The sequence below is a fragment of the Capra hircus genome, chromosome 20, assembly GCF_001704415.2.
Source record: "Capra hircus breed San Clemente chromosome 20, ASM170441v1, whole genome shotgun sequence".
Lineage (NCBI taxonomy): Eukaryota > Metazoa > Chordata > Mammalia > Artiodactyla > Bovidae > Capra > Capra hircus.
Window position 1 is genome coordinate 20,760,000 of NC_030827.1, and position 25,942 is coordinate 20,785,941.

General features: G+C 39.9%; 1 protein-coding gene across 2 annotated transcripts in view; it reads right to left on the minus strand.

Moving 5' to 3' along the window:
- RAB3C (RAB3C, member RAS oncogene family) overlaps positions 1-25,942 on the minus strand; it is a 303,016-nt gene that overhangs the window by 269,349 nt on the left and 7,725 nt on the right. For both annotated transcript variants that reach the window (XM_005694681.3, XM_005694680.3), the window contains exon 2: positions 5,140-5,367. In XM_005694681.3, the coding sequence (XP_005694738.1) occupies positions 5,140-5,367 (228 nt within the window). The remainder of the gene's footprint in view (positions 1-5,139; positions 5,368-25,942) is intronic.

Below are 25,942 nucleotides of genomic sequence, written 5' to 3' on the forward strand. Positions count from 1 at the left end.
CTCCTTATATCTTCATTTCCTAACCTGGAAACAGTTCTATTTGTGGACAGTTTAAAATACAGTGATCAGAGTTACATGAATATCTACAGCTTTTCTTGGTAGATAATAATGAACTGGACTAATCTGTGATGATTTTTATCGCTATGAAACAATTTTGCTTCTCTTCCTTTGAAATATATAATAGGCTATGATAGTGTGATAGAATAAAAAACACATATTTGGTCTTCCTCCTGGTTCCTGACACAGAGCTTCCATAATCTTTAGAATTTTCTAAGTGATGGGAGTGAAAGGAGCATCTTTTATTATTCATAATAAGCCCCTTCCTGCCACCTAAGAGTTCATGCTAATGAGGTGACTCCTGGTTTACACCCACATAGCTTCAAAATGGGGGCTTATTACAACATTGAAAATCAGTTATATTCTAATATAAAATAAAATAAAAAATAAAAAGAATAGGGGCTGACTGTCAGAATAAACTATGTGACCAAAAAGTTGAAACTTTCAGCCCCATCCCTGACCTCTGGGAGGGGAGACAGGCTGAAGACTGAATTAATCACCAATGACCAAGGATTGCATCCGTCATGCCAATGTAAAAAAAGGGAGCTCCATAAAAATCCCAAAGGATGAGGTTTAGAGAGCTTTGGGGTCGGTGCATGTATTAGGGTGCTGGGAGGGTGACACACCAGAGACTGCAGGACGCTGCACCCCGCCCCCCACAAAAATTTGCCCTATGCTTCTCTTCTCTCTGGTTGTTCCTGAGCTGTGTCCTTTATAATAAATTGGTAACAGTAAGTAAACTTTTCCTAAATTCTGTGAGCTATTCTAGCAACTTATCAACCATGAGGGGTGGGGTTGTGGACCTGTCAATTTATATCCTGTAGGTCAAAAGCACAGGGGCCCAGATTTGTGATGGGTGCCTGAAGTGGGGGATGGGAGGAGAAGGGATAAGGTTTGTGGAACTGATTCCTTTATTTGTGGGATCTGTGCTAACTCTGGGTAATTAGTGTCAACGTTGTATTAAATTACAGGACATCTCGTTAGTATCTGCATAGAAATAAAGAATTCTTTGGTTTGGAAAACTCCCACATTTGGTTCCAGAAATGCTGCAAGTAGAAACAGATTATACATAGTACAGGCTAAGATATTTGTGGACACCTTAATGAATCTTGTGAGTCCCTTGGACTGCAAGGAGATCCAACCAGTCCATCCTAAAGGATACCAGTCCTGGGTGTCCATTGGAAGGACTGATGCTGAGGCTGAAACTCCAATACTTTGGCCACTTCATGTGAAGAGTTGACTCATTGGAAAAGACCCTGATGCTGGGAGGGATTGGGGGCAGGAGGAGAAGGGGACGACAGAGGATGAGATGGCTGGATGGCATCACCGACTTGATGGACATGAGTTTGGGTGAACTCTGGGAGTTGGTGATGGACAGGGAGGCCTGGCGTGCTGCGATTCATGGGGTCGCAAAGAGTCAGACACAACTGAATGACTGAACTAACTAACTAACTCACTAATGAATTTGTTACACATTAATACAAGTGCATAAAAATACTATTAGCTGGGGAAAACAGTTCATGTTTGACTGCTGCTGCTCCTAAGTCGCTTCAGTCGTGTCCGACTCTGTGCGACCCTATAGACGGCAGCCCACCAGACTCCCCCGTCCCTGGGATTCTTCAGGCAAGAACACTGTAGTGGGTTGCTATTTCCTTCTCCAATGCGTGAAAGTGAAAAGTGAAAGTGAAGTTGCTCAGTCACGTCTGACCCTCAGCGACCCCATGGACTGCAGGCTTCCAGGCTCCTCCATCCATGGGAGAGTACTTCCCAGGCAAGAGTACTGGAGTGGGGTGCCATTGCCTTCTACTAGCAATATAAAATGGCAAACCATCAATGCCAGATACAGTCACAAATAAATAAAGTAAAAAAAAAACTGTACACAACTAATTATTTCCCACTATAGTTATAACAAAGCAAGAACCCCTAGAATTACTATAGGAATGTTTAGATTTAAGCAAGCTAGCCTATTACTCTTTATCCTTTCTTCCTCTGCATGACTGAAGTCATTGAGATGGTCAAACTCTTTCAAAAACATGTTTTTCAGCATCCCAGGATACATTGTCTAAGATTCTATGACCTGTTCATGAGAACACGTCTTAATTAGGGCAACATGGTGAATGGGAACAAACCAAAGCATTAGAATTTGATAGACCTCGCCTGGAATCAACCCCTTGACATCTATGATCTTGGACATGCTATTTAATTTGTCAGACATGACTTAGCAAGTAAACAATAACAAAAACCTTTAGGTTTCTTGTATAAAACAGGAGTAATAATAAAGAGTTTGGTTGTTGTGGGAATTAGATATAAGGCATAGGTATATGTTCAATAAATGCTAGCTGCATATAATATTTACACAGCTTGATATTTGCTTATAGACATACAATTACTCCATGAGTATTCATTTCTTTTCCCAACTATACTATAGGTTCAATGAGCCAAAATCTTTGCTTTTGAGTGGTTCACAATCTAGTAGACCAGTTGGAATAACGTAGTGTCAAATCTATTTTCACACCCCCAGAATCATGGGCACATTAAGAGTTCCCAATGTTAAGAAAAAGAAATAAGATTGTTTTGATCACAAAGAAAATAGACTACCATTGTGACTGAGGTGAGGAGAGAGCTGGGTGAAGGGTTCCTGGGTGGCTTATCCCTGAAGGGAGTGTGAGTGTCCACAGAATGGAGAATGAGCTCCCAGGCTGGACTGGGCTATGAAGAGAATTAGAGGTTTTGGGGAAATGGTAGATTACGGATGCATGCGTGCATGGAAGTTGCTTCAGTCGTGTCTGACTCTGTAACCCCCTGAAGTGTAGCCCGCCAGGCCTCTCTGTCCATGGGGATTCTTCAGGCAACAATACTGGAGTAGATTGCCACGCCCTTCTCCCGGGGATCTTCCCAACCCAGCGATCGAACCTGCGTTTCCTATGTCTCCTGCATTGCAGGCAGATTCTTTACTGCTGAGCCACTGGGGAAGCCTGGATTATGGATGAGTAGAGACAAATTTGAACAGATTTATATGTCAGGGGCTTTTTATTGAAGTTAATGGTAACTGAGAAGCACAAGGAGGTATCAGAGTAGAAGCAGTTCAGGGAGCCAAATTGGGCTTTGCAAGGCTCAGAAAAGAGCAACTTTCACGCAGAAGACCTGAACAGATGCAACCAAACTTCAGTATACACGAGTGAACTCTGGCCTGGTACTATCACTGAGGGTTTTGAAATGTTTTTGTAAGTATGAGATTATAATTCTCAAAAATGTATATTATTTGAAGTATATCTGTTTTGTATTAAGGACAGATGACTTTACATCTCTACAGAGCAATTCTTTCAAGAACCTAAATTAAGAAACTGCTAGAAATTATAGGATTGCATTTATACACCATGTTGGTGTTTTACCTAAACAATCACAACAACCACCTTTAAACATTCCTAAGATTAATGGCAGGAGCTGTCAGCCAGAGAAATAACAGTTCTTCCGTATTAGCAGAAAGAACATGGTCACAAAGGTAAGAGATGTGTAGTTACCAAATCAATTTTCAATTCATCAAAGTCCATAAAAACAAAGAGACCTTTCTTAGGCCTGGATCTGAAAGTTATCTCCACATAATAATCAGTTGCTTAAAGCTCAAAGGAAGAGAATGTGAAGCAATAAACACAGCTCTTTCTGTCTCCATATACAGGGCTGCATGCTTCTAAAGAGGGATCCACCCAACAAAAATATCTTTGGGAACCAGTAGAGCAGCAATGGGAACTGGGTCTATTTTTCCAAGTTCTTTTCTGAGTTCTAATTAGACTTTGAAAACTCCATAATGAGAATAACTAAAATCTAATAATCTACTGTAAGCTGCCTAAGAGGATATCTACCTGTATGTATACCTGCATCTTTGAATTTTATTCCTAAGAGCTTTAAGATATGAAAGGACATCTGCTATATTTATTATATACAGATATCTTAAGGGATCTTTCCTTTAAAAAAAAATATAAGTGTTTTACTCCAAGATTTGTCTTTCTTTCAGCTTTCCATATTTGAGGAGGCAAGCTTATCATCAGTCCTACAAATCAACCCTGGCACCAGCAACAAATGTTAGTAGGTGTTGGAATTGTATCAGAAGAAGACAGAAAGCTAAATTCTTGGGAAACATCCATTTATAGCTCAAATCCATCTGAGTGGCAGATGTACAAAAGAACAGAGAAAGGGGACCAAAACTCACTATAAAAGCATTCTACCATGGTGCCCATACATTACATGCTGTACAAAAAATACTATATAACTCTCTATTGGTATAGTCAATTTTTTTTGTTACTTCATCTCTTATTTATTTCAAACCTGCTACCCATATGTACTTTCTCTTCTGTTTGTCACTTGCTATTCTCCTCAGTTATCACAACCGTTTAGTTAAGGAATCTCTGATCTTCTACAAGGGGTGAGGAAGAGGCAGAAAGCCAGGTACACAGTCTCAAAACTTATTGAAGAACCTTCTCCTTAGGGAAAAACCCTGTTTAAAATAAATACTTTATTTCATGTGTCTTGCTGTGTTGGACTGTGTGGTAAACATAACTCTTATTGCTGAAAGCACAAAGTCTGAGGAGATTAAATAGACACTTTACAAAATTTAGCTAGGGCATTATGAAGGGAATAAACCTAAGCTTTCTCTATAATATGCTTTAAAATGACCAGGGCAGGCTGCTTCCTGTGACTTGAAAAGGCTAGTTTCAGTTTGCCTATTTTGTCAATTAGAAAAGTGTCAGAGAAGGACTCAGAGACTTGCTCCAGGTCACACAGACCGTATAAGACAGAGCCAGACTTTCTATTGAGTGTTCCTCACCACAACAGACAGACATTTGGATTTTCTTTCTTCTGAAGAGTCTTGAGAAGCATCAAATGACAACAAGGTCTAATTCAGTCTCCACACCTTAGAGAGGCATCACTCTCTTGGCCTTTGAACTAGAATGTGCTGTGGCAAAGAACCTGGCAATGGGGGCTGATGGACCCCCATGGGATCAGAACAAGGCAGAAAGCGTTTGCCTCACACACATACAGTCAATGTCCTAGGCTGAAGGATGCTGTCGGTTCAAAGTCACTTACCCAAATCTGGAGCTTAATTCTCTTTTCATTTTTGAATACAGTTTTGACTTTGAAATCGATCCCAACTGTGCTGACGAACGCAGATGTAAAGGAGTCATCCGCGTAACGGAAGAGAAAAGATGTCTTCCCCACGCTGCTATTGCCAATGATGAGCAGCTTGAACATGTAGTCAAAGTTCTGATCAGAGGAGTCTTTCTGGCCATACCTGGCATCTTGGGCAGAGGCCATCTGTGGGGAAAAAACAAAAGAGGTGTGGATGAGTCTTCCGTTTGCTATGAAGCTAGCAGCACATTCATTATTGGCCTTGCCAGAGACAGATGTCAGACCACTTAGGAAAGAAGTTGAGAGAGCTCCCCAGCCTTCCTCTGATGCTGGTATCCATGGCAATAATTCCCTGCTGGAAGACAGAAAAGCAAATCTTATGGCTCTTTCCAGCTGTGTTAGTGTTTGTCACTGCTCAGCATTCAGAGCGAATCAAAGACACCAAAGGAGATGTAACATGAAAAGCGAAGATATGAGGGCATGCAGATCCTGGAACTTTGTAATTCCAGTGACAGCGACACCAAAGTGGCTGAACAGCAGGGTGCTTTTTCCTGAGTCATCTGAATTATTAGGGTCTCTCTTATTGTCTAGGGAAGCATGCCCAAAGCCTATCTCTATTTCATCTATTGATACCACTTTACATCACCATCCTTACATACATGATCAATCTCTTTCAAATAAAAAATAATGATAATGACAAATACACATGGTTCAAACAATGTGCCAGGAACTGTTAACCCTCATCACAACCCTATAAGTGGGTGCCTTTATTATTTCTGTATTAAAAGGAGACAGTTGAGGCTCAGAGATACTAAGTAATTTGCTCAATTTCACAAACTTTGTAAGTAGTAAAGGGAGGATTCAAATCAACCAGTGTGGTGCCAGGGCTCACGTTCTTAACACCTCCCAGCCCAGTTCCCAAAGAGAACTAAGGCAATGTGCACATATGCTCTGAAGACAATGTGGGAAAGATTCATTGCAGGTGCGTTCATGAAGAACTCTACCTGGGTTCAAACCTGGGTTCCACCACTTACTGGCTCTGGAATACTGAGGTTTTTTTAAAATCAGTGTACCTCAGTTTCCTCTCTTCTACGAAATGGGAAAAAAAGTACTATCCAGCCTGAAACACTTGTGAAAGTAACCGATGGTAAATCTGTATGACAGATGTATAAAGAAACCAGCACAGAATAGAGAATAATCTCTATAACAATTAAAAATCCTCTGGGTGGATTTTCCCTCACCTTTTTTCGATGACCATTTTAACATCTACCAAAAATCCTGCTGCATTACTGTAAGTGACATCTGGCTCCATATAGAAACGAGGCAGTTAGAGGGTGAATCCCACTGATCAGTACATTTACCCGATTATCTTCGCTGATGCTATGAATTCTTTGTTTGCTGTGTTCGTTAATACAGTAGCTACTAGTCACATATGTCTGTTTATATTTAAACTGAATAAAATTAAAAATTCAGTTCCTCATCCACACTAGCCACATTTCAAATGCACAAGAGCTACTTGAGGTCAGTGGCTACAACACGGGATAGTGCAGGTCCAGGGCACTGTCATAACTGCAGAAAGTTCTATTGTCTGGCTAAAGTCTTTGGCTAGACAGTCTTTTTTCATTCCTTATAAAATATGATTAATAAGTACTCCTCCTATTGGTGGTGGTTTAGTTGCTAAGTTGTGTCTGACTCTTGTGACAGCATGAACTGCAGCCCACCAGGCTCCTGGGTCCATAGCATTTTAAAAGCAAGAATATTGGAGTGGGTTGCCATTTTCTTCCCCAGCAGATCTTCCTAACCTGGGGATCGAACCTGGGTCTCCTGCGCTGCAGGCAGATTCTCTACCAACTGAGCTACCAGGGAAATCCCATCTCTCTATTAGGGGGATGGCAAAGAGGTGGCAAAAGTACACAGAAGAACTGTACAAAAAAGATCTTCATGACCCAGATAACCATGTTGGTGTGATCACTACCTAGAACCAGATATCCTGGAATGCAAAGTCAAGTGAGCCTTAGGAAGCCTCACTATGAACAAAGCTAGGAGAGGTGACGGAATTTCAGTTGAGATATTTCAAATCCTGAAAGATGATGCTGTCAAAGTGCTGCACTCAATATGCCAGCAAATTTGGAAAACTCAGCAGTGGCCACAGGACTGGAAAAAGGTCAGTTTTCATTCCAATCCCAAAGAAAGGCAATGCCAAAGAATGCTCAAACTACTGCACAAGTGCATTCATCTCACACCCTAGCACAATAATGCTCAAAATTCTCCAAGCCAGGCTTCAACAGTACATGAATCGTGAACTTCCAGATGTACAAGCTGGATTTAGAAAAGGCAGAGGAACCAGAGATCAAATTGCCAACATCCATTGGATCATCAAAAAAGTGTGAGAGTTCAAGAAAAACATCTACTTCGGCTTTATTGACTATGCCAAAGACTTTGACTGTGTGGATCACAATAAACTGTGGAAAATTCTGAAAGAGACGGGAATACCAGACCACCTGACCTGCCTTTTGAGAAATTTGTATGCAGGTCAGGAAGTAACAGTTAGAACTGGACATGGAACAATAGACTAGTTGCAAATAGGTAAAGGAGTACGTCAAGGCTGTATATTGTCACCCTGCTTATTTAATTTCTATGCAGAGTACCTCATGAGAAATACTGGGCTGGAGGAAGCACAAGCTGTAATCAAGACTGTCAAGAGAAATACCAATAACCTCAAATATGCAGATGACACCAACCTTATGGCAGAAAGCGAAGGAGAACTAAAGAGCCTCCTGATGAAAGTGAAAGAGGAGAGTGAAAAAATTGACTTAAAACTCAACATTCAGAAAATGAAGATCATGGCATCTGGTCCCATCACTTCATGGCAAATAGATGGGGAAGCATTGGAAACAGTGACAGACTTTATTTTGGGGGGTTCCAAAATCACTGCAGATGGTGACTGCAGCCATGAAATTAAAAGACGCTTGCTCCTTGGAAGAAAAGTTATGACCAATCTAGACAGCATATTAGAAAGCAGAGACATTACTTTGCCAACAAAGGTCCATCTAGTCAAAGCTATGGTTTTTCCAGTAGTCATATATGGATGTGAGAATTGGACTATAAAGAAAGCTGAGCACTGAAGAAATGATCCTTTTGAACTGTGGTGTTACAGAAGACTTTTGAGAGCCCCTTGTACTGCAAGGAGATCCAACCAGTCCATCCTGAAGGAAATCAGTCCTGAATATTCATTGGAAGGACTGACGCTGAAGTTGAAACTCCAATACTTTGGCCACCTGATGCAAAGAACTGACTCATTTGAAAAGACTCTGATGCTGGGTAAGATTGAAGGTGGGAGGATAAGGGGACAACAGAGGATGAAATGGTTGGATGGCATCATTACTCAATGGACATGAGTCTGAGTAATCTCTGGGAATTGGTGATGGACAGGGAAGCCTGGCATGCTGCAGTCCATGGGGTCGCAAAGAGTTAGACATGACTAAGTGACTGAACTGTACTGAAAGAGAAAAGCCCTAGAAGACAGTTGAACACTAGAAACAATATACAGTGCTCAGTCTCATCTAAGACCACACTGGCTGCTGAAATCAGAGCTGTGTATGTGTTAAAGAACTGAGGGAAAAAGAAAACAAGAGACGGTGCAATAATGTATTTCCTTTTTATAAATACTGCCAGTAGGAGAACACAACCATATGAACAAGAATAAAAGCAAAAAGAAAATCTGTATATATTATGAAACTTAAGGACAGTAAACATTCTGATTGCATTTCACACTTTCTTAATAAATATAAGCTTAAGCATTTCTCTATTTTATGTCCACAGAACCACACAGATGTCTTCAGTAAATACAACTGTTATGATTATCAGTGGGAAAAACTGGGCCAGTAAAACAGGCATGTATCATCATTTTCCTTTCTGACCCAGGAACCTACATGCTAAGGTAAACTTCCCCCAACACAAGCAGTCTGCCAAGAACAAAAATAGGATTATAATTCTTGACTATTGGTTTGAACAATGATGTCTTGCTCTGACAAATTTTGACACCCCAGAAAGCCAGGTAACTGTTTCGTTTGACACTCCTATTCCTACAGACATAAGCCTTTCACCAATCAAGGTTCTCCCCTTATGGAGGTGCTAAGCTTCACCAGGCCTGCAATTGGTCGTTAAGAAGATCTTTTTACCATCTTTTATGTGAACTAGCCCAGATACTAGGTTCTGAATTAAGCGTGTTCAGTTAAGCCATAGTCAGAAAACAACTCTGAGTATTCTAGATCTGCTCATTTTCTCAGCCTGATTACCTACCTACCATCACCCTGAGGTGGGATTCTAACTGAGTCCTGTGGATTTCTAGGATGCCTTGAAAGAAAATGTGATAAAGAAAGCTGATCAATCCCAAGTTCTAGTCCAAAATTAGACCAACTCCAAAATCTGCAGAAATATAGGCGTCATCATTATGTATACATTTTAAATGTAACTGCAGAGATTTACACAGAGAAAACCATACTGGAATTTTCTCCAGCATAAGAAATAGAAGATGTTCAATTTTAAAGGCTGATTATATCAGTTGCAGTGGCCGCAAATAAGGTGGCAGGAGTACAGAGGATGAGCGGGGATGAGGCTGGTGGATATGTGGGTCTAGATCCTCCAAAGGATTAATTAGAAGACCAAAGGATTAATTAGAAGAGTCTGTCAACCTGCTAACCTTGAAGATGGTATGTGGTTTCTTTAAACTATTTCCTGATTTATATCCCCAATAGGATTCATCCAACTCTTTGAGACCCCATGGACTGTAGCTCACCAGGCTACTCTGGCCATAGAATTCTCCAGGCAAGAATACTGGAGGGGGTTGCCATTCCCTTTTCCAGGGAATCTTCTCTTCTTTGGGGATCAAACCCTGGTCTCCTGCATTGCAGGCAGATTCTTTATCATCTGCATCACCATGGAAGCCCCATAAGATTCACAGTGAGTCCCAAAGATGTGCCTTCAGAATGCATATGTGTTTCATTAAACTTTAGAATAATGAAATAAATCCTGGCATATAGAATGGAGTAGACTGCCCTAATCTTGCCGAGGATAAAAATGAAGCAATTTTTATTTACAAAACAGAAACAGTCACAAATGTAGAAAACAATCTTAGAGTTACCAGGGAGGAAAGGGGGAGAGGGATAAATTGGATGATTGGGATTGACACATACACACTAGTATAAAACACGTAACTAATAAAGACCTACTGTATAGCACAGGGAACTCAACTCAATACTGTGTAATGACCTGTATGGGGAAAAAAGCCTAAGAGAGTGGATATATGTATATGTATAACTGACTCATTGTGCTGTACACCTGAAAGCAACGTAACATTGTAAATTGACAATACCCCAATAAAAAATGAAGAAATCTGGCAGCATATGAATGTCAAAGGGACATACAGTCACTGTGTAAGTTTGCCTACCCTTTTAAATACGCTCATGTGAACGTTTCTGAAATGTTCATGGGAAAATATGAAAACATGAGTGGGCATGAAGGAAGTCCCAGAGAGCAAACTGGATTTTATAAAAGATAGATATGAGAAAAGCCTTTTAATTGTATTAATCTTAAATTAATTAAAAGAATCATAAAGTGGGAAAGACTCTTGAGGGTTGTCCTTCTTCCACTTAGCGCAGTGTCCCTCTTGCTGGCATGACGCTGGTATTCTAGCCTAGCCCTCCCCATCAAATGACAGAAAGTTCGCTAGGCTGTGAACCAGCCTACTTCACTGATGAACAACTACAATTGTTAAAATTTTCTTCCATAAATTTGAGTTAAAATCAACTTCCTTATAGCTTCTGTTCATGTGTTCTGCCTTAAGAATCAAAGAGAGTTGACTCATTTACCCTCTGAAAAAACTTCAGGTGTCAGAATCACAGCTCCGTAAGCATCCTCTCCTCCTGACTGGATAACCTCAGCTTCATTAGCCCCTCGGTTCCACATGCTGCTGCTGCTGCTGCTAAGTTGCTTCAGTCATGTCCGACTCTGTGGGACCCCAGAGATGGCAGCCCACCAGGCTCCCCCGTCCTGGGATTATCCAGGCAAGAACACTGGAGTGGGTTGCCATTTCCTTCTCCAATGCATGAAAGTGAAAAGTGAAAGTGAAGCCGCTCAGTCATGTCCGACTCTTAGCGACCCCATGGACTGCAGCCTACCAGGCTCCTCTGTCCATGGGATTTTCCAGGCAAGAGTACTGGAGTGGGGTGCCATTGCCTTATCCCTGTTCCACATGGGACATGCTCAAAACAGCCCACACATCCGGGTTAAAGCTGACATCTCTGCAGATGTCAAAATCCCATGCATGGCTCCTACAATTGGTCACAATATTCCAGATATTTATCTGGTCAGTGCAGAGTATAACAATATTCTTATGTCCTATCACACTTGACTTAACAATAAAGTAATTCTCAAAGGTTCAGCACCTTTTTTCACATTCACTGTTAAAAACGTGGGTCTCCCCTATCCTGATCCTATGCCTTGGCAAGGTACTTGTTAATGAAAGTGTCAACCTTTCTATGTTTTCTATTACACTTCCTTTTGCTTGTTTTGATTTCCAATTCTGTTCTGTTCTGATAACTTTATGTCCTTTCATCAAAAATATTAGTTATCCCTTCCAGATCTCATTCCTAAGTTTAATCACTATGCATTTTATATATACTCACTTAAGATGCTAATCAAAATGCTAATAAGTTGGTAGACAAATAACAATTTTTTTACCCTGCTGAATATATAAATCTATGAATGAGACCTCTACAATATGTCCTTAAGGACCTTGGAAAGTTTGAAGCAAATTTTTAACCTCTGGGAGTTAGCGACTTGAAAAGGCACTGTGCTGGCCCTCTGGGTGTGCCTTGGTTCAAGAGCAAGTGAACAGATCATATACTTAATTGACGTGTCATTTTCAATTTCAATTACAGTTTCCCCAGAAGTCCTACTGACCAGGGACCAAGCAGATTACCTTTGACGAGCACAGGCAACCACAGTCTACTTCAGAATTTTTGAACATTCAGTTCAGTTCAGTTCAGTCGCTCAGTCGTGTCCGACTCTTTGTGACCCCATGAATCGCAGCACGCCAGGCCTCCCTGTCCATCACCATCTCCCGGAGTTCACTCAGACTCGCGTCCATCAAGTCTGTGATGCCATCCAGCCATCTCATCCTCTGTCGTCCCCTTCTCCTCCTGCCCCCAATCCCTCCCAGCATCAGAGTCTTTTCCAATGAGTCAACTCTTCTCATGAGGTGGCCAAAGTACTGGAGTTTCAGCTTCAGCATCATTCCTTCCAAAGAAATCCCAGGGTTGATCTCCTTCAGAATGGACTGGTTGGATCTCCTTGCAGTCCAAGGGACTCTCAAGAGTCTTCTCCAATACCACAGTTCAAAAGCATCATTAGCTTTTCCAAATAAATAAGAAAGCCAAATTATCTGCAGGAATTCCCTTTGGTGCTTAAGAAACTAAACTACACTAAGCCATTTTGTGCATCTGATGAGAAGAACAGAAAGAAGTCATTTTAAATGTACTATGTTCCATCTACTACTATTAGTAACAGCCTGAAGGTCAATGGGAAGAAGAATGAGGGCAAATTATCCAGAAAATGAAATGCAATTCTTTGAAACGGAAGAGTGAAAGTAAGGATGGGCCTTATATATGAGAAGTATGGAAATACATAAATTAGTTTCAAATCTCTGTTGTTACCTGAGGGAAAAGAAAAGGGTAATAAAAGGAATTATTTCTGAGATTTCCAAAGGAGAGACTAAATTTTAAAAACCAAGAAGGAAATATTAAAATACAGGATTTTCAAACACCTGTCACCTGGCCCCTGGGGGTTTTTCCTGGCGAAGGGCTCCTCTCTGCTTGGTTTGCCTGCCTCTGTGTTTGTCTCTTTAGAATGGATTGTAACTGTGATGTTCTTTGCAGTCTCCAGCCAACAATTTCTCTGTGTGTCTGCTACTGTTTGCTCTGGCGAGAAACACTATCCGTGTCACTGCAGACCCATCACCACTAAGCTGAAAAGATGCTGTCCAGGGAACTGGAAGTTGCCAGGACACTCGAGGGTAAATAGTGGCTTTTCTAACCCTGGTTTCTGAAGTAAAGGACCTAGGAAGTAAAGTAGCATTGGGAAATTGTCTCTTTTCTTTGTGTTGGAAGGGAATGAATTACTATTTCATGGGACTCCTGGGGAATGTATATGATGGTACACCAAATTATAGTTACACTTCCAAGATGCAAGTTGCTCTAAGTTTTAAGGATATGCCTCAAGCTCAGTTTCACAGAAATTCTTGCAGACTAGATCTGGATCTCTATTGACGCATAGCTTCTTTAGTACATGTGGATAACACACAGCGGATGCCCAGGAAAATGGTGAAAATAACTGTAACAGCAGCTCTTACAGACACTGTACTACGTGCTTTACACATATTATCACATCTCATCCTTTCACTGCCCCCCAGACATCAATATCTAACTGTTAGCACCCCCGTGTTAGAGGAACAGAATGTCCTGAGTGTATTTCAGAAAGGCTACCTTTCCTCAGCCCCCGATAGAAGCACAAGGGAATTTTTTTTCCAACCGTAACTATGAGAGTTTAGCAGAGCTCTTGGAGGTAAAATTCAAAACTGTGTGAGGCCCCCTGGAGTTTTTATCTCTTAGACTTGTCCACGTGGCACCTCTAGCAATTCATCAACTACAGGCTATGTTTTCTTCATCAATTACATTTAGGTTTTCCTCCCATAGTACTGATCCCCGTGGAGGTTTCTATTCCAGTAAATTGTGATTCTCCCCAGTCTGGTGGCAGCATTTTCCCCTGTGACCTCAATTCTCTGATGTATCTAAGAAGAGTTGTTAATTTTCAGTTTGTTCAGCTTTTCTCTTATGTGAGGACAGGAGTGACCACTTCCAAGGTCCCTCTACACTGAACAGGAAACTTGAAGCCATTATCCCCATTATCCCCATTTTAAAGACAAAATCAAGAGTATCCGAAAAGAGCTGAAGTAGAAGTGGGTCCCTGTTTTTCAACAGGATATCCTGATTTCTCCGTGTACTGACTGAACCTTCATGACCTGGAGCAAATGGGTTATAATGTACTGTATAGCACAGAGAACTCTACTGAATATTCTACAAAACCTAAATGGAAAAAGAATCTGAAAAAGAATGAATATACGTATAACTGAATCACTATGCTGTATACCTGAAACTAACATAACATTGTAAATCAACTTACGCCAACAAAATTAAAAAAAAAAAAAGAATTACAGACATGCAGGCTCAGCTATTTCACTCTTCTCTTCATCAAACCAACAAGTTTCAATCACAGAGAATATTGAAAAACGTATGGGTCCTTCTTTTTCCCACTTCTAGAAAAAAAAAAAATCCATTCCTCTGTTGAAAAGAGGCAAGAGCTAAACTTGATATATTTTAAAATTCATTGTAACACTTTTCGTACCTCCTTTGAAATCTATAGATGTTTGTTACCACAGTGTCAAGAAAAAGGAAAAGAAGTTTATCAAAGCCTTTAAAAATGGTTCCTATTAGTATCAAACACAGAGAACCAGTGTTCTCAGCCCAAGCTGTAGTTCACTCCTGATTCCTGGTGTGTTACAGGGGGTTCCTGGTGGGGGAGAGCCTGTACAGGGTTGTGAAGCAGAGGGAGAAGGGGATGCTCAGATCACAGAGAGAAGACTGTGAGCATGATCTCCTGTGAAGGGAACAGTGGTGGCTGGGAGAGCTCTCCCTACTCCAGCGATTCAGTGCTGACAGCTGCAATGAAGCAGAGCTCAGCCCAGTAACTCCTGCACATCCTCATGGATGCTGAAGCCAGAGGGTCTTTAGTGCAGTCCTAGTGAGCTGGGGAGCACCTAGCTGCTGGTAACCCAAACTTTATAATCAAAATATGAAAAGAGAAACACCATTGTACTTCTTTACTACCAGCTCTGAAATTATGTGCAGCAGACACATCTGTGAAAAAGAGCATTCCACATTCTTGGCGTGATGTGGCTATAGGTAAAGAGCACATGCTGTTGGGTCAGATTGCCTGAGAAGGAATCCTAGGTCTTCTACTTGTACAAACTTGGGCAAGGTTTTTGTTTTAACAATCATAAGCTACAATTTCCTCATCTAGAAAATAGGAATGATAAAAATTCCTTAATTTTTTATTCCTGGCACCACTACCACAATTTACAGGGCAATATACCTGATGTAATGAAAAGAAAAAGAAAAGGACAAAGCTACAACAGATAAAAGACCTCAGGAATGTACATCTAATTGCCTCTACATTGCATTAATCAATAGCTGCACTTTTTGCAAACTGTGGCTATGACAGTCCTGAACAAGAAGAGTTTCCTGTTTAAGCTGCAGTAACTTTTCTGACTATGGATCATCGTTCCTCTGTGGCAGATTTTTACAGTTCCTCTAACGCATTTGGGACGACTGTCTCAAAGTAACCTGCAGCTTTCCTGACAAGTCCTCGCTCTCTCTCCTGCTAAGAACTGTAGCCCTTTTCCTCTGAGTTTTTAGAACCTTCTGCTACCATATCCACCACTTCCACCACCAGATCCATAACCACCACCATAGGGACTGCCCGAGCTTCTTCCACCAAAACTACCCCCTTTCATGGGTCCATAATTTGACTGCTGTTGTCCACTATAATTTCCAAAATCATTATAGTTTCCACCACCACCATAGTTACCTTTGTGTAGTTCAGTTTTTCTACATTTTAGTACAGAAATATTAACAAAATGCAGTTTTGAAGGTGTTTCCTTGTGAGTTAACAAGTAAAGAAGATCATTGTTAATTACTATTTTGTATGAATTTTGCTAAAGTTAACTGTAAAGAAACACCTGCTGACTTGCAGTTTAAGGGGAATCTATTCTCCGCATCTCCAAACCATGACATGATGGCTCTGACATGTGGAGAGAATAGATATTTGTATGTTTGCAATGTGTGTTTTAGATAATAGAATTGGGTATTTAAATTAGCATATTTGTGAATTTAATAGCATTAAGATTTACCTTCAAATGAAAAAATCTCAAAATTTCTATTTGGTTTTTGTGCATTTTCTTTCAAAATGTAATCATGATTTTAGTGTATTAGTTTTGCTGAGAGTCCTAGCTGTGTTTAGAACATCTCCATTCTACATTCACCTTGGTCACAAGTGAACTGCTGCCATAGTTTTATTTGGGTGTAAAGAATGTCTACTGCCCTCTGTTTAAATTCTGGGAAGGGGTAGTGAATGTTTCCCTTTTCCTCCTACCTTAGGAAACATTCTGAAAATGTTGAAAATACAAGACCACTAAGCCTGCTGTATCTGAGCAAATTAGTGGCTATCTTTTTTTCCTTTTTAAAGCACAAGAGGCCCGTAAATCTTCAGTTATTTTCCTTGGTTTAATATATATTTTTTTGATACAAGCTCTCAGAGCAAGGGAATAAAAATCATGCATTGTTGAACCATTAAAAAAAGAAAGAAAGAAAATTGGAATGATAGTGAAATCATCAAAGTAAAATTGTTGGCATGTGTAAAGTCCTTGAATAGAACATCCATCGTGATCTTTCTTATTCCTCTTATGTTGAAATGATATAGAAGCCACTCACCTTCTCCCAATTCTTACTCTTGCTGCTCTCTGAAATGAAATGCTTGATTTTATAACATAATCCCTCTCATTTCCTAACTTTAGAGTGCAAGAGACTTTGATACCCAACACCCCAACTCTGTATAGCTTAATAGTTAGCAAAATAAACACCTTATGTTTATTCTCTCATTTTACTATTATGGCATGGAACAAAGAGCAGTCATCAAAACACATTTTGTGATGGAAGCTGACACTCTGCATACCTGTATGCAGACAGAAGTGTCTTGTAGTCTGGAGAGACTGTGGGGAGGGGAATGTGGCCAGTGGTCATGTGACCTGGTCATAGACCTGTGACCTATGACACTGCCTGCCACCCAATAATTTTGGAGATTTTTTTCTTTTTAACTAAATTCACGAAACCCTTGGGTGTGGCCAGACTTTGGTGGAAATTGAAAGTGAGCTAATAAGCGGGCAGGATCCAAATAAAGTGAAAATGATAGTTGCCCAGTCATGTCCAACTCTTTTTGACTCCATGGACTATGTAGCCCTCTGGGCTCCTCTGTCCATAGAATTCTCCAGGCAAAAATACTGGAGTGGGTAGCTATTCCCTTCTTCAGGGGATCCTCCTGACCCACGGATCAAATCTGGGTCTCCTGTACTGCAGGCAGATTCTTTACCATCTGAGCCACCAGGGAAGCCCAGAATCCAAGTAGCAAATGGTAAAAAAAAGAAAAAAAAAAAGCATGGGAAAGGGAGCTCCAGCATATAGGTGGCCAACAAGCATGTGAAAAGATGCCCAACATCACTAATTATTAGAGAAATGAAAATCAACACTTCCAATGAGGAGAGGGTGTGGGAAAAAAGGGAACACCATTGGTGGGAATGTAAACTGATGCAGTATGGAGGTTTTTCAAGAAACTAAAAATAGAGTTGCCATATGATCCAGTAATCCCACTCCCAAGCATATATACAGACAAAGTGATAATTCAAAAAGATACTTGTACCCCTATGTTCATAGCAGCACTATTCAAAATAACCAAGACATGGAAACAACTTAAGGGTCCATTAACAGATGAATAAGGAAGATGTGATACATACACACAGTGGAATATTACTCAGCTATAAAAAAGGATGAAATGCCATTTGCAGCAATATGGATGGACCTAGAGATTATCAATGTAAATGAAGTAAATGCGAAAGATAAATACCCTATGATACTACTTACATGTAGAATCTAAAATATGACACAAATAAATTTACCTATGAAACAGACTCACAGAAAGAGAACAAGGTCCTATGTATAGCACCAGGAACTATACTCAATATCCTATGATAAGCCAAAGCTGAAAAGAATATGGAAAAGAATGTGAGCATTATATATATATAATAGAATCACTTTGCTGTTCAACAGAAATTAACATAATATTGTAAATCAACTATAGTTTAACAGATTTTAAAAAGAAAGGGGGCTCTAGGAACTAACTCCTAGTAGTTAGGGGGAAGCTCTCTTCTTTTGGGGCCTTGGAATAGGTTTTAGGTAAAGTTTCACCTAATCTCTGCTGTGCAATTTGATAAGCCATCAAAGTCCACAATAACATTATAGACAACAATACTGCATTATAAACATTAAAGTCTCTATGAGACTAGAACTTATTGTTCCCGCCATGTACAAGAAATGATAATTATACAAGATGTAGAGGTATTAACTAACACGATCGTGGTGACTGTACTGCAATACACAAGCATATCAAGTCAAATTGTTGTACACCTTAAAGCTATACAATGTTATCAATATATTTCAATTCTATCTCAACAGAAACAAAAATTTTAAAGCCCACAATAAATAAACAGTATCTTGCATACAGGATGGTTATTTCCATTATTTGATAACACCTCTCTAAAATAATGCAAAAGGTATCCACAAAAGTAAAATTCCAGATAGACAAAGAGAAGTAGCACAGAAAGGTCAACAGAAGTTTGGGATCTGGAAGTGCATGACAGGAGAAAGGGGAATCCTAGGCCTGCTAGGGAAGTCGACCAGAGCCCAGGTGAGTCTGGAATGGCCTTAGGATTGAAGACATCAAGTGTCTTGCTCCTAGGGTGTGGCTAGAGTCACCAACTTTCTTGTTTGCCCAAAACAGGTGTTTCATGGTACACAGCAGAACTTTCAGTGTTAAAATCTGCAAGCTGAGATGGTAGATCACACTAGATGTTTCTAGGTGGTGCAATCAGGAGGACTGGTTGAAAATCCAAGACCTTGCAGAGCCAACCAATATCTTCTCCATATACAGCTCTTTTAAAACAAAATTAAGTCTAAAATATAAAAAATCTTCAAACATTCTTGACATTCACACTTCCTAAATGTAGATGTCAATTTATAAAAATGAAAGAGCCTTTCTCTTAGCAACAAAATGTAAAAAATCCTTCAAAACTTTCTCATAGATATGGATAAAACACATATGCCTTCTCATCATTTCTTGGTAGCAAGAAATACCAGACATTGTGTTCTCATATACCTGCTCTTGGGCTTCCTTGGTAGCTCAGACGGTAAAGAACCTGCCTGCCAACGCAGGAGGTAAAAGGTTGGGAAGATGCCCTAGAGTAAGAAATGGCAAACCCCTCCAGTATTCTTGCCTGGAGAATCCCATGAACAGAGAAGCCTGGCGGGCTACAGTCCATGGGGCTGCAAAGAGTCGGACACGACAGAGTAACATACACACACACATACCTGCTCTCTAGAGCTGGATATGTTTTTACTTAGGAATACAAAACTGAATCTTCACTACATCTAAGATTTCCAAACCTGGGAAACTCCTCCTGAATTCTGCAAAATTACAATATTCAAGTGGGGCCGGGATCTAAATTATTAAAGCTCCCCATGTGATTCTCTGGATCAGTCAGGTTTAGAATTTATTGGATTAACAAGTGTTGGCAGGGAAGCCGGGGCAGGTACCCACTGTCAAGACCTCAGGATGTATGTATGAGGAGACTGAGCAATCTGACACTGGGTCCCGGATCCATGGGGACCCTAGAGCTCTCTATCAGCTGCCGTCTTCACCAGCCATCTCTTTCACTGATGGGGACAGCAGATCTCGCCAGAATGTTGACTTGGCACAGAAAGTCTATACCCTAGAATGCCCAGCCTGCCCAGAAAAGCTGAATTCTGAGAAACGTTGTTACAATTAACTCTGCTCTGGTAGGAGTCAGAATCTTCTGAGGATCAGTGATACAACTCACCGAGAGCTCTCTGTCAGACTCGGAGAAGGCACCACCTAGGAAGAGGTAGCAATCCTGTTCTCAGCGCACACAAGGCTCTGTGGAACATGGCCTGGACTTCCCTCATCAATCATTTTTTAAAATAACCCACAATTAGATTTTACTTCCCTCCATTCCATAAAAAGGGACCCAATAGCTAGAAGAGGCCAGTGTCTAAATTGAAACCACAAAATAAAGAATACCTCTTCCTGAGAAGAAGAAAAAGGCTAAACAATAGACGTGTGTAAAAGAGCAGACATACATTAACAGTAGACATTTCTTTTTACCACATGTACTATGCGGTAAAAAGAAAGAAAAAAAAAACTCATAAAAACACCTAGTAAAATACTCTAAAAATCTCCAATGGGGAAAATAAAAACTAACTTTTAATATTAACATGTGCTTCCCCCCCCCACCCCTGCAAATTTCATCATTAAACATTTCACTTCATTAAATGTTTTTAAAACATTTTACAGATGTTTCATATTAGTTTTAAATACTTATGCCCTTGAAAAATGCCTCCAGGGATTTGCTATAGATTCCTTCAAAATCTGGACATTTCCCTTCCAGTCATGCACAGGGGGACAAACCCCATGACCCACACATTTATGAGACAATGGGACTATCCGGACCATTCTTGAGGAAACTGGGTTAGCAGTCTACATAGTTGTGTTTCCAGACTGTGCAATGGGAATGACGGACAGAGCCACTTTTATACTTATAATCATCTGGGCTTTTCATTCTAAAGCCACTGCTACTCTTATTTACTACAAAGACCCACCCTGCCCAAGCATACTTATTAAAGAACGCTCACATGCACAGGTGTGTGTTTCCATTGTCGCCTTTCATCAGCCCTACTACTGACAGGTGTTCAGTGAATCAAACAGTCAAAGGAAAAACTGCCTTTAACTGCAAACACCATCGACAAGGGTCACGTGGGGGTCATATTTTTGCTAATCGGTACTTAACATGGTCTTTCCTCAAGCTCTTTAATGGTCCTCAAGCTGTGGCTATTTTAGCAGGAACCATTCATCCTGTTGGCTACCAAGAGTTTCTAGTTGATGAGACTCAGATGTGCATCTGAATCGCTCCCAAAAATAACAAGTAATTAAACTAAAAGCAGGTAGACTATGAGGAGGATCACCTCTTCAAGTTACCTTATAATTTGGGTTCCCAGACCTGAAAAGCTGAGCGTGTAGGAGCAAAGTGACTGTGGTTTCAGGGTTTTCTCAGGTGGCCAAGTGGGCACAAAATGAGGCTCTTTTAGGTTTGCCAGGGCTAAATTCCTAATGCTGCACTCAATCCAATCAGCTTACTGAACAGTTCATCAGGGAACTACTGACCCTGTCCTTTTACAACTCACTAGGCAACTAGGAAAGCCAGAAAAATAACAACCTTAGATACACAGATAATACCATTCTAATGGCAGAAAGTGAAGAGGAACTACAGAGCCTCCTGATGCAGGTAAAAGAGGAGAGTGAAAAAGCTGGCTTGAAACTCAACATTCAAAAAACTAAGACCATGACATCTGGTTCCATCACTTCATGGCAAATAGAAGGGGAAAAAGTAGAAACAGTGACAGATTTCATTTTCTTGGGCTTTAAAATCACTGCAAACAGTGACTGCAGCCATGAAGTTAAAAGACGCTTGTTTCTTGGAAGGAAAGCTATGACAAACCTAGCTGCTGCTGCTGCTAAATCGCTTCAGTCTTGTCCGACTCTGTGCGACCCCATAGAGAGCAGCCCACCAGGCTCCCCCGTCCTAGACAGCATGTTAAAAAGCAGAGACATCACTATGGATGTGAGAGTTGGACCATAAAGAAGGCTGAGCACCAAAGAATTGATGCTTTCGAACTGTGGTGAGTCCCTTGGACTGCAAGGAGATCAAACCAGTCAATTCGAAAGGAAATCAACCTTGAACATTCACTGGAAGGACTGACGCTGAAGCTGAAGCTCCAATACTTTGGTCACCTGATGCAGAGAGGCAACACTTTGGAAAAGACCTTGATGCTGGGAAAGATTGAAGGCAAAAGGAGAAGGGGGCAGCAGAGGATGAGATGGTTAGATAGCATCACCAACTCAATGGACATGAAATTGAGCAAATCCTGGGAGAAAGTGGAGGACAGAGGAGCCTGGCATGCCACAGCCTGTGGGGTCACGAAGAGTTGGACACAACTTAACAACTGAACAATAACAAGGCAACTGAAGACCTAGGACCTTGACTCCTACGGTTTCTTTCACAGTTTAGTGGACAGAAGAATATTTCATGACCCCAGGAAGACTGACATAATGCTTCAAACCAATCTGAAACATGTTGGTGTTGATGTTTCTTCAGAGTTAAAGCTGTTAAGGACTATATTCGTTGACAAAGGGAAGCAATTATTGAAATGATTTTATTTTTATAATTTTGCACCTTGTTCAAATTTTTGAAACTGTCTTAAAGCCCACACTTCTATTTGAAAAACACAAAGAAAAACATAGTATCACAAAAACAACAATCATAGAAATATTAAATGATAAAAATTAAAATGTGAACATAAATATTTCCCCCATAAATCTATAAGGAATAATCAAAGCACTAATATTATTTATATTTTTCTATAAAAGGCTCACTGTGCTTTCTTGGTTCTACACAATACTGTAAGTTAATCCTACCATAGGCTCTTCCAGTACTCAAATATCTCTTCCCCAAAGAGTGTTATCTATCTTCACTTGGCAATATAAAATATTTTTAATGTAAAAGAAGTCAACATGGAGCCCGAAAGGAAAAACACAGTAACTGAAATAAACATTTCCTCAATGGGTTTATCAAAAGGCTGCAGATGGTAGCAAAAAGAGTCAATGACTTGAAGATAAATCAACAGATATTGTACAACCGACAAAGAGAAAGAAAAAAAGATAAACATAAAGCAGCCTAGAGATTTGTAGAACAATATCTGAAGTCTAACATACATGTAATTGGAGTCTCAGAAGAAAAAAGAAGGGGATAATGAGGTGGAAAAACATTTGAACATATGGCTAAATATCTTTCAAATTTGGTTAAAGGATAAATTTACATATCTCAGAAGCTAATTCAGACCCCTAAGCTGACCCCAAAACAAAAAGCAAAATGCTGGTTTTAAATCCAATCATATTGATAAATGCAACATATGAGAATGAGTAAAAATCCCAACTAAAGGATATTTTCTAGAATGAATAAACTGCAAGGTCCAGTTATACTCAGACCATAAGATTCACACTTTAAATATAAAGTCACATATAAGTTGAAAGTAAAAATAGGGCTATATATATATTATATATAGATAGATAGATATACACACACACAGGCATGAATATGTGTGTGTTTGAGTATATGCATGAGATGCTATTAATAAAGAGTGTATTTATATAGACTTTAAGACAAGGAGCATTGCTAAAAATATAAAGTGAAATTTCATAACAAAAGCCAGAAAATTTTTTCAGGAAGACACAACAATTACATATGTGTGTGCACTTAATAAAAGATGTTCAAAATATATAAAGCTAAACTGAAAGGACTAAAAAAAACGACTGACTATCATAATTGGAGATTTTAAAATCTTTTTCTCAGTAATTGATAGAATAATGAGACCAAAAATAGTAAGGTTAGAGGTGATCTCAGCAACACCATGCAATACCATGATATTCCAACACAACTCAATACCACTCGACTTCACAACTGTTGCATGGAGCATTCACAGAGCACAAGGAATGCTCATGAAGCTAGACCACACACTAGCCTAAAAACAAGCCTAAATTTTTTCCCAAAGACTAAAATCTTAAAGAATATGTTCTCTGGTAGCAATAGAATTTAATTAGCCATCAATGTTGATAAACTATCTGGAAAAGATGCAGGTATTTGGAAAATTAAACAATATATCTCTAAACCCATTGATTAAGAAGAACATCACAAGAAGCAAATAGTTTGAAATAAAATATGATGCAAATACTACACTCAGAAATTTGTGAGTCAACTACTAAAGTTGTTGTTAAGAGATTTATCATTGTAAATACCAGGCTTATTCTTAAAAAGGAACATTTAAACTCTGTGATCTAAATTTCTACTTTAAAAAGCCTAATAAATAAAATGGTTCCATTAAGGTTAGTATAAAGAACATAGTTGTTTTTTTTTTTAATCCCAAGTCAATAAAATAAAAAATAAATAACAAAAAAGTTAACAAAGGTCATTTGAAGACATTAATAATATTGATAAATATCTAGTAAGAGTGATAAAAGGGAGGTAGGAGAAAGAGAATTTATATTATCAAAGAGGGAATATCTTTACAGATCTAGAGAAATTAAAAGACAGTAAAATATTTTGAACAATTTTATGTCAATAAATTTGAAAAATTAGGTGAAAAACACAATTTACCAAAACCAACCCAAGATGAAATAGAAAATGTTATATAGGCATAAATACTTTTCTCCTGCAGTGATACTGAATGTTCAAAACAACACTCAATCATTACTTAACAATTCAGAAATCTGGACACAGGGTAACTTAGCTAGGTCCTCTGCTCATACTGCTGAGGCCTTACAAGATGAAAATCAATGTGTCAGCTGGGCTGGGCTCCTACCTGGCTATTCTGGGGAAGATTCCACTTTTCAAGTTTTTACAAGTTGTTGGCAGAATTCAGTTGCTTGTGGTTACAGGACTGAGATCCCTATTTCCTTGATATATAGCCTTCTTTATCTTTAAGCCAACAATCCTCATGCTTCAAACTTGTGACTTCCCCTTCTGCCACATCTGTCTGACTCCAGCAAGAGAATTCTCTGCTTTTATTGGCTCAGGTAATTAGATTGGACCCACTTGAGAATCAGGTCAATCTTATTTTAAAATACACAGCATGACTTATATTTGCAAAGGCTCTTTCATTATGTAACATAATTTACTGGTGTGTTCCAGAGATTAGGCCACAGACATCTCAGCATGGGGTATGGAGAAGGCGATTCTGCTACATCTATTTCTGCTTTATTGACTATGCCAAAGCCTTTGACTGTGTGGATCACAATAAACTGTGGAAAATTCTGAAAGAGATGGGAATACCTGACCTACCTCTTGAGAAATCTGTATGCAGGTCAGGAAGCAACAGTTAGAACTGGACATGGAACAACACACTGGTTCCAAATAGGAAAAGGAGTACGTCAGGGCTGTATATTGTCACCCTGCTTATTTAACTTCTGTGCAGTGTACACCATGAGACACGCTGGACTGGAAGAAACACAAGCTGGAATCAAGATTGCTGGGAGAAATATCAATAACCTCAGATATGCAGGTGACACCACCCTTATGGCAGAAAGTGAAGAGGAACTAAAAAGCCTCTTGATGAAAGTGAAAGAGGAGAGTGAAAAAGTTGACTTAAAGCTCAACATTCAGAAAACTAAGATCATGGCATCCAGTCCCATCACTTCATGGGAAATAGATGGGGAAACAGTGTCAGACTTTATTTTGGGGGGCTCCAAAATCACTGCAGATGGTGATTGCAGCCATGAAATTAAAAGACGCTTACTCCTTGGAAGAAAAATTATGACCAACCTAGATAGCATATTCAAAAGCAGAGACATTACTTTGCTGACTAAGGTCCGTCTAGTCAAGGCTATAGTTTTTCCAGTAGTCATGTATGGATGTGAGAGTTGGACTGTAAAGAAGGCTGAGCGCCGAAGATTTGATGCTTTTGAACTGTGGTGTTGGAGAAGACTCTTGAGAGTCCCTTGGACTGCAAGGAGATCCAACCAGTCCATTCTGAAGGAGATCAGCCCTGGGATTTCTTTGGAAGGAATGATGCCAAAGCTGAAACTCCAGTACTCTGGCCACCTCTTGCGAAGAGCTGACTCATTGGAAAAGACTCTGATGCTGGGAGGGATTGGGGGCAGGAGGAGAAGGGGATGACCCAGGATGAGATGG